We start from the raw sequence: 9,773 nt of genomic DNA on the forward strand, positions 1-9,773 counted from the left end.
TGATCTATGAAATAATAAGTAAAAGAATTTTCCTTATGCTAATTGGGCCTTAGCTTCTTATTTCAAAAGGACCTTGGATATATTTAGACTTTATGAAAAATTTAAAGGTAAAAATTTTATGCAAGTTTGAGAATGTGGAAAGTTGTCGGGGCGAATCTGATCCCAGAAAGATATTAAAGTCTGTTTTACAATTGGCTACTGATGCACCAGTCACCATATTAGAAATAGGTTTAGTGAAGAAGCAGTTGGAAAAACTATTATTTGGGAAGAAATTTCTGCTGGTGCTAGATGATGTATGGAATGAAGATCCATTAAAGTGGTGATGTAGGTGTCATAGATAACGTGACTCCCTTAGATGCCTTAGATCGCCATCTCGACACCTTAGTCATCTTGGCATCTCGGCCATTCTCGGTACCTCGACCATCTCAGCATCTCGTCTCGACATCTCAATCATCTCGGCCATTTCAGCCTCTCGTCTCGGCACATCTCAGCCATCTCGGCACCTCATCGCATGACACCTCCTGCATCTCGGCAAAATCTCGACAACTAAATCTCCGACACCTTCGCATCTCTGAAATAACTCTACTAGTGTTATATATATATCTCAACAATTAACCTGGGGTCAAAGAAAAGGGAGAGTAAGCACAAAGTGCAAAGTGGAGATAAACGAGATATGCATGAAAATATAATCAAGAGGGACAACAACATAATTTACAATTTATGTTTTCTTAACATTCATTTTTTATTGTCTTCTTAATTATATTAATCAGTTCTCCTTAATTTTTTATTTTTTAATATTATTTACATTATATTTTATTTTATCCTACACTTAACATAATATATTGAGTAGGTGAACAATATGTAATATCCTCAACAAGGATGTGTCGTATAAGTAAAGGTGAATGATCTACATTTCATCTAATACAAATACATCATGTATAAATAAAAATCTCAAGGTGAACGACCTACAACCCATCCGAGAAGGATGCATCGTATATGAGAGTGAACGATCTACAATCTACTCGTAAAGAAATACATCATATGTATGCACATATACATACATAGATCGGGTGAACGACCTGCAATCCATCTGAAAGAGATGTATCGTATGTCCATGGGATGAACAACCCATAATTCACCTAAAACGAAATACATCATATGAATGCACATATACAAACACACATATATAGGATGAACGACCCACAATCCACCCAAAAGTACCTCACATAAAAATAGGATGAACGACCTGTAATCCATCCCGTGAGGTGTCTCATATAAAAATAAGGTGAACCACCTGCAATTCACCATGTGAGAAAAAATTATCTCAATTTAGCCAAAGCCCATGAACACGCGAAGGAAAAACTTAAAAGTCCTCTTTGTATACGCAGTCAACTGTTCTATATTATAAGTAATTACGCAAACTCTTAAAAAGCAAAATTAAAGCTCAAGACTACACACAATCACACAATTAGATTGAGGATTGTACCATGATAATTATAACAATGTAATTACATAACAAAATCTTCAATACCAAACTAAGTTGTGTTCTAGTGTATAATGTGCATACCTTCAATACCAAACTCCAAAGATACAAAGATGATCCATATATACATGATATCGAAATTGTGATTTACGATTCTTCAAAGTATAATATTCATCAATTATAGAATCTGAATCAATACTTGAAGCAAACTCTCTCTCAATGTAGATAATAATATTCGTAACAAAGCAAGAGTCGAGGGGTCGATATGTAATGCTTATTTGGTTGAAGAAGTAATTTCTTTCTGCTCCTATTATTTTGCTGATAATGTCAACACCAGACATCACAAAAATCCTAGAAATTCTGATGATACTCAGCCAATTGACCCTATGATGTTTTCTATTTTCAAATTTCTTGATAAGCCAATTGATGCTTCTATTTTGAGATGGTTAAATCAACAAGAATATCATGTTGTAAGAATATACATACTCCTGAATTGTGAGATCAAATCGTATATAAGGTGAGTTGGTTGATATAATTAACTAGTATCCCTTTTTATTTATGTTTGGTATCCCAATTATTTTAAATTTTACCTTTCATCCATTACAGTCTTTATGAACAACAACTTCAGTATCAAAATCCATCAATCAGTGCAAGTAAAGTCAAGGAAAAGTTAAAGATGGAATTTGCACTGTGGTTTCAAATCTATGTAAGTTATAGAATAAATAATTTTTCATATAATAGTATCAAATTTTGATCTAATTTATATCATACTTACTATTATACGTGAACGATCTTAGAATATCAAATGTAAAAGATGGAAGGATAATCAATCTTGCATCTCCTCCGTAAGATACAAGTGTATTCTGGTTACTACGTGAATGGTTTCAAATTTTATGTGGCATAACAGGATTCACAAAGACTGACATTTAATTCTGGTGTTTACGTAAAAGGATCTATCAATAATAATCACTCAAAGTTTGATTATTCTGGGAGACTTGAAGAAATTATTGAGATTGAATATCATGTCTTATTCATAAAAAGGTATGTGTTATTCAAGTGTTCTTGGTATGATCCGACTTCCAGAACATGAACCAGAATACACCCAAATTATAATTTAGTTGAGGTTAATACAAACAAAAGGTTCAACAAGTTTGAACCTTTCATTTTTGTGGTCTAAGCGGGTCAGATTTTTTTATCTTGAATACCCGACGAAGAAAGGAAGAGTTAGTGAACGGTTAGTTGTTTGTCGTACAAAGACTCGTTCGACTATAGAAATATCGAACTCCAACACAGCACAACACCATGATGCATTTCAAAATGAAAAAGTGGAGATACATTTAGTAGATTTCCAGATTCAATCAAATCCGTCTTACTTGTAGATGCTAATGTATCTTACTAGGAAATAGATGATGGAGAGATGTCGAGCAGTGAGAAGTTGTTGAACTAATTGAGTCTAGTGAAGAGGATCAAAAAAATATTAATATATATATTGATGATTTAGATTGTAACGATGAATGAATATTTGTAAATTAATTCAGAACAAGTTAAAATCTTATGAAACTATGTTCTTTAAGATTACTGTTATTGTTTATATACCATAAATGTATGTTATGTGGGAAATTTTTCCATATTAGTTTTGTGGGAATTTTTTTTAAATCTTAATTATAAATGTTAATATTTAATTGCATTTAAACCTTTTGAACTAAACACACTATAACAAATACCGAATGATAACACTATTATTTAATTGATATTGAATTGTAAACAATTAAAAATTATCAATTAATTAATTAATCATTAAATTAATCAATCTTTGTTGTGAAATTAGGTTAAATCATTCAGCAACGGGAACAAAAGGCTCTCCAAATCTAATTCCACTTAGAACAGACGATGGAGACGGCACACTCCATGCCAAAAGTCATCATAGTAATTAATTAATTCCTTGTTCAAGAACCTCAATCGTTTTCCATGTGATGCCTTTATCAGTATCTTACACATGCTTTACACATGCACCCAAAATCTCTTCACGTAACTACTCTGAGCACTTCTCCTCAAGAAGTATATACTCCCCGTTGAACATATGATTCAAAGATCTTCAGGTATATATGAACACTGGTCTTTCCTAGTATCTTCCTCAGCTTGAAGGCCAAGATCTACCTCTGTATATCAGAAGGCATGCATGCATTCAACTGCAGATGGCACACTTTATCTACTACTGCAGTATACTGCCAAAGAAGAACAGCACTTTCAGTTTAGTTGCACTGTTAATTGTGAGGAAAAGGCAAAGCTCGTAGCTATTAATTGTTGAGTGAGATGGAAGATAAGTCGGCTTGGAAACTTTGTAACTTTTATTCAATGCATCCACAGTGACAGTGATAGGTCAAACTTAATCCACAGATATTCACACACAAAGTCTTCTTGATAATTAACATGAAGAACACATTCTGCATGCGATTACATGGATCAGAGGTTCATTCGTTGAAGAGAGAATTTGAAGTCAAAAGATGTTTTTTTGTGTGTAAATATCAGTCAACATTTCGAAAACATATATGAACTGAGAAAGGCTTTCTTAATTATTTAAAAACATGAACTTTTTCTTTTGGAAATTAAATGGCTGAATTAGGGCTCTAGATTATTGTTAATGGTCTTATTTTGACCATACATTCTAGATAATGAAAAAAAAATGTTTTATAATGATAACTTCGTTGATTTAGCAAAATGTCATATTAATTCGACCCTTGTTGAAGTGGATAAGGATTGAATCTTGACGAAACCAAAGATAATATCCTCTCCTCATCGTGGTCAACTGCAGCTCGATTTACCTCCTTATAGATGATCGTGGGATCGATCATGTGGGACCGCTAGAACGACAGATTTCATCTTTTGCTGACTAATAAGTAGTAAGTAGCTATATAGTGTTCTAATTTCTCACATAAATGGTAGAGTTAAACTTTGATTTTGGATTTTTTTTAAAAAAAAATAAATTAAAAATAGATATTTAGATTGGAGTCTCTCAATGAAAACACAAGTCGGCCGGAAATAAACAAGGAAGGCGTGGCGGTACTAAGGAAGCCCGCACGAAGGACCGCAGAAACACAGAAGCGGACCCACTTAGAATCCTATGTGGTCTCTTTCAACAGGACTCGTCACACCAAAGGAGACACCGACCTTCCCCACGAGGACCCCACCTAAACAATGAAAACTACTTGCTCGGGTGCAAAATGAGGTTAGTTTCATTTGAATAAGGCAGGGCCATCGTTTTCGATCGATGCGGGTGCTCGCATGTTCCCGTTATGCATATAAACCGGGCATCGGCTTCCCGCCGTTTCGACGATTTGGTATTTCGTCGAACGCCAAATCTGGAAGCCCTCGGTCACTCAATGTCGGAGAAGAAGGAGAGGGAAGGCGGTGATGGATCGCCGTCGACGATGGCATCGGCGGCGGAGATGGGGGAGACGCGCTATAAGGGAGTGCGGCAGAGGAAATGGGGGCGGTGGGTGACGGAGATCCGCCTCCCCAACAGCCGCGAGCGGATCTGGCTCGGATCCTACGACTCCCCGGAGAAGGCTGCCCGCGCCTTCGACGCCGCCTCCGCCTGCCTCCGCGGCCGCCGCGCCCGCCTCAACTTCCCCCAATCCCCCCCGCCCCGCATCGCCGCCGCCCGGCCCTTCAGCTACCAGCAGATCCAGGCCGCCGCCGCCCGCCACGCCGCCAGCACCCCGCCTTCCCCGATCCTCCCCCAGCCGCCCGCCGGTTCTCCAGCTTTGGACTCTCCGTCGGGGGAGTCCTCGGCGGGGAGATCAGAGGAGGCGCTGGACTGGTCGTTCATGGATTCTCCGAGGGAGGCTCCGCCGGATGGGGAATGCGTCGACTTCCCCATCGCCATGGACGACTTCATGTACGACTTCGTCTCGGAGGAGCCGACGTCGCCTCCCGCCGACGGCGTGGACTCGTCTCTGTGGAGCTTCTGAAGGAACCAGGCTTACTAATTATTCATTATTACCATTATTTTATTCATTATTATTTTATTTTAAATTAATTAATTATTTATTTATAATAAATAAGGATGAGCCCGTGGGCCGTGGCCCATAACTTGGCCCGGCTTCATTTGCTCTCTGTTCTACTTACCAACAAATTCCAATTCTTTAATTGTCTATATATTGTTCTCTTAAGACATTGTAACTGGAAATGATTCATTATATAATTTGAGATCCAAATTCAAAAAATAAATTATTAATTTGATTCGATTTACTTGTTCTTGGATTGAATCTGCATTAGAACTGTGGAATTCATCTTAGCTTCAGATTGTATTAACTAAACTTCATATTTTGTTTTGCTGCACCAACACAAAGTTTTCTTTCAGTCTCTTATAATTCTCTTAACCAGAGAAAGCCTCACTCAAATGACATCAATTTCAAGGATATCAAGAGTGGCCGTATACGCTGAACATTGTTCTAGAGTCACCATTATTTATCAATTCACTGAAAGTTTTTTTTTTTTTAAATTTCCTTCCTCAAATTTCAAAGTAACATTGGCATAAAAGGAACTTAATCTTGCAAATGTATATGTATATGCTACAACAATAACAAAGAAGTGAGATGTTCTCTCTTTCATTATCACAACAAAACTAAAGAGGATCATAATGGATGTCACAAACAACAAATAGCACATCTAACTCTTCCTCCACATGGTTAAGTTTGAGGAAACTGAAGATCAGTGTTCCGTGTCATTTGCTAGCATCTGAACTGTGATCTGAGATTTGTCTGCCTAGGTTGAGCCAAGGTTCGCTAGATTCCGGCTTCGCCGCATTCACTGACGAAGGAGGATTGCCTTGATACGGTGCCTTGGAATGGATTCTGAAACATTTGAGCAAAGAGAGCTATTTAGTTTCATTGTGTGCCAACACCAGCATATAGTCTCAAGATCCGTTAGTAACTTCATTACCAACCTGTCTTTCCTCTTCTCAAGGAACCGGTGCAGGGAATTCCTTCTCATTATCGGCATATCTGCAACCCATAAAGATTCTTGTTACGCTGAGCAAATCGTTCTCAAACTATACTTGTTAACTGATATCGACTGACCCTGAGCCAGCTTGGTTTCAGGTTTGGAAGTGCACTCAGCTCCAGCAGCTGCAATGCGAGGGGTGGAGAAGCTGAAACTTTGTGCTGCAAAACTCCCTTTGCTTGCCATCTGCATCAGGTCCTTGGCTCTGTCGGCGGGATAGTTGTTGAAAACAAGTACCTCGCCGGCATAAAAGATAGTGAGCTGGTACATCTCCATCTGCCTGAAATATTCATCAGAACATCAAGTTAGACAATTCTGTACTAGACAACGATATGGATGCCAATTTGCTCTTACTTGGTTTCTAAGGCATTGGCAGGTCCTTGTGTTGATTGTTGGGGGTAAAGAGCCATGGATTTCTGAGAGGTTTTCTCTTGGTTGATCTGTGTGTGGGTCTCTTCTAGCACATCTACCCCTGGAAACAAGTTGATGGTTTTGGGTTCCCTAGATTTGTCTGATAACAAGTACAAGAAATTGATTCAGAAAATTATGAACCACTGGCCTGCTTATTAACTTGAAGGGCAAACTAATCAGGAAAAAGGATAGTGAAAGAGAAATATTTGGGCAAAATCAAGTGTCCAGAGTTGAATGGGCAAACAATCATCAAAAGGTGTTCATGTCAAAAAATAAAAAAAAATAATTTTTATATTTTCTAAATTATTTTGAAAATGGGCGCCTTTGAGAAAATAAAAAAAAATGATTATTTGGAGAAACTGCAACTCTGTAACTCACTGACAAGATTGCATGAATAACTTCTTTCTGAAATAAAAAAATAAATCATTGGGATAAACTTATTTGAATCAGTTGTTTAAAATCGAAACATTTGCAGAATAACTTGACAAGAATAACTGCGACGAAATTTCATAAGCTTGCATACAAAAGGGAAAGAAATATATATATAAAAGAGAGGCAAAAAGCTCATTCTGGTAGGTTTGGGTGAATTAATTGTAGAGGTAAAAAGTTTTGCAGAATCAAACTAGGCAAGTCCCTAGTAAGATCGGTGATTTCACTGTCCAAATTAGAAACTTCAAAGATAAAACGGAGCGATCACACCGAAACACAGCTTCAGCGGGGAATCCCCAAACCAATCTCGAGCAATCAACTAATTTCCCCAAATTTGAAAACACAGAAAACCGAAGAAAAGTGTCAAATCCGTGACAAAAGCCTCACCTTGCGGCTTTCGATCAAGCGGCGGAAGGCCTCCCAAGCTGCCCTTCTCCCTCAAGTACCGGCTCAACAGCCTGCACGTCCTGGAGAAGCTGGACTCCTCTTTGCTTCCCATCTTCTCCTCCACCATCTCGCTCCCAATCAATCTTGAGCTCGCCTTCGGTTGAATTCCACGGCGCCGAATGCCCCCTTTTGTTGGCTCGCTCGACCTCTTTTAAAGCCTCCTAGGGTTTTGCTTCGTCGTCGCTGCGGTGAACTGGATCGCGCAGACAGCTCGATCGCAGTGCGGTGGGTGGAGTGAAGAGAAAAATAATACTAAAAATAAATATAATAATAAAATTGGTAAAGAAAAAGGAAAATGGAGCGACAAGCACGTGCTTTATTTATAGTAGTGGAGAAAACGACGGGAAAAGAAATAAAAATAAATTAATTAATTAATTGGCGAAATGAAAACGTGGCCGACAACAAAGCGTTGACCAAAACTAACCAGCGGGCGGCGGCTGTTTAATTTTGAGGTTTAATTAATTATATTCTTTTAATGTCCATTTTTACTAATTTTTATGGTCCATATTTTGTTGTTTACTAATAACGCCAAAGATGAATTATATTATAAAATTCATGCATTTTTTTTTAAAAAATTAAGAATAAATAAAGAATTAGATGCGGTGACATTGAATGGGCAAAGTCCATTGAATGGAATCTTTAGAAGATAATATTTATTAGTTTAATATTACTGATCATTCAAAATTCAGAATGTTAAATGCTAAACTTTGACTCGGCTTAAAACCAGGCACATAGAATTTGAAATTTTTAAGGCAAAAATTCAATGGGCGCTCCAACTTATACGAATTGTTAAATGGATGCTACTTTTTTCAAAAAAAAAAAAGTCAAATGGATACCGTACCAAATATTTTATCTCTAAAATATTTTTTATTTCAGCACTGTTATAATAATTATTGATAGTTATTATAATATGTAAAAATTACTCTCTAATTATTATAATTTATTTAGAATTTAAAATTTATGATGATTTTTCACATTGTAGTAGTTGTCTGTAACTATTATACGTTTGTATCTAAATTCTAAATCTTTAAATTTTAAATTTTAAACTCTAAATATTATTATATCCAAATAATTTAAAGTTTATCAAAATTATTTTAAATTAATCAAAATCACTTTAAAATAATTATAGAAAGTACCAAATAGCTACTATAATACTAGAATAATATTGTATTAAGTGTTATATGCTACATGAGCTACAGAATAACTTTATTGTAACAATTAATCATAGTTGCTAAAACATTATAACTGAACTTGATAATTTTTATAAATTATAATAGTTATCCGTAACTATTACAATAATATTAGAATTATAGATATTAGGATGCTCTTTGACTTTTAAATTTTTTATTTTTTTATTAAAATTTTATCCATTTTATGAAGATTTTAGTAGAAGACATAAATGTTTTTGTTTTTTTTTTATTATTTTAAGATAGAGTACGATAGTTGGCGTGATAGGTGGTGATGATGTTGATTAGAGAGCTAGAAAAGCACCAACGGCGTTTAATATATAAATAAAAAAAGAAGAGTAGAACATTAAGGCACTCACATCCACATGGTGCTTTGGAGCATAAGGAAAATGTTTGGTCTTCAAGTTTCACAGACCTTGTAGTGTAAGTTTTGTAAGTTTAAACTAATGAAGACATTAAGTTTATGGTGCATAAATAGATTTGCTTTAAAATTTAGCATTATGTTGCCATAATTAAAATTTAAAATGTAATGAACCTTTTGAATTTGCGATTTTAAAATTATTATGATTATGGATAAAGCAAGGTGAGTTTTAGTAAGAGATAGAAATTGTGGAAGATTTTTTTTTTTTTTTTTTTTTTTTTTGCCGAAGATGACTGTTGACCACGCGCCAAACCCTAAACATTAATTAATCTTTAACAATGAACATTAGTTGAATTATAGAATTGCAATGTTTCATTTAGATATTAATTAAGTAAACAAACATGAATAATATCCACAATTGGTATTAGATAGAAAATTTAATAAATACTTA

The 9,773-nt window shown here is 35.8% G+C and overlaps 2 protein-coding genes across 2 annotated transcripts; one reads left to right on the forward strand and one right to left on the reverse strand.

Moving 5' to 3' along the window:
• The first annotated feature begins 4,863 nt into the window (after nt 1-4,863).
• On the forward strand, nt 4,864-5,454 carry LOC141838530 (uncharacterized). The gene has a single exon (XM_074726037.1). The coding sequence runs from the start codon at nt 4,864-4,866 to the stop codon at nt 5,452-5,454; it is 591 nt and encodes a 196-aa protein (XP_074582138.1).
• Nucleotides 5,455-5,973: 519 nt separating this feature from the next.
• Nucleotides 5,974-8,032, reverse strand: LOC141840969 (protein TIFY 10b-like). The gene is made up of 5 exons (XM_074729082.1): nt 7,715-8,032; nt 6,842-6,998; nt 6,565-6,767; nt 6,432-6,489; nt 5,974-6,339 (listed from the first exon to the last, which is right to left on the reverse strand). Exons 1-5 carry the CDS (start codon nt 7,839-7,841, stop codon nt 6,210-6,212), a joined length of 675 nt encoding a protein of 224 aa, XP_074585183.1. The 5' UTR covers nt 7,842-8,032; the 3' UTR covers nt 5,974-6,209.
• Between the last annotated feature and the right edge of the window lie 1,741 nt (nt 8,033-9,773).

Source organism: Curcuma longa, chromosome 11 (assembly GCF_044706935.1).
Source record: "Curcuma longa cultivar G26 ecotype Majalengka, Jawa Barat chromosome 11, ITB_CL_G26_1.1, whole genome shotgun sequence".
Lineage (NCBI taxonomy): Eukaryota > Viridiplantae > Streptophyta > Magnoliopsida > Zingiberales > Zingiberaceae > Curcuma > Curcuma longa.

Bases quoted from the DNA above. Each gene is read 5' to 3' on its own strand.
- LOC141840969 (XM_074729082.1), bottom strand. From the start codon at position 7,841: ATGGTGGAGGAGAAGATGGGAAGCAAAGAGGAGTCCAGCTTCTCCAGG. The intron at 6,999-7,714 runs GTGAGGCTTTTG...ACTTGTTATCAG, and splicing joins GCTTGATCGAAAGCCGCAAG to ACAAATCTAGGGAACCCAAA. The intron at 6,490-6,564 runs GTCAGTCGATAT...TATGGGTTGCAG, and splicing joins TGAAACCAAGCTGGCTCAGG to ATATGCCGATAATGAGAAGG.
- LOC141838530 (XM_074726037.1), top strand. From the start codon at position 4,864: ATGTCGGAGAAGAAGGAGAGGGAAGGCGGTGATGGATCGCCGTCGACG.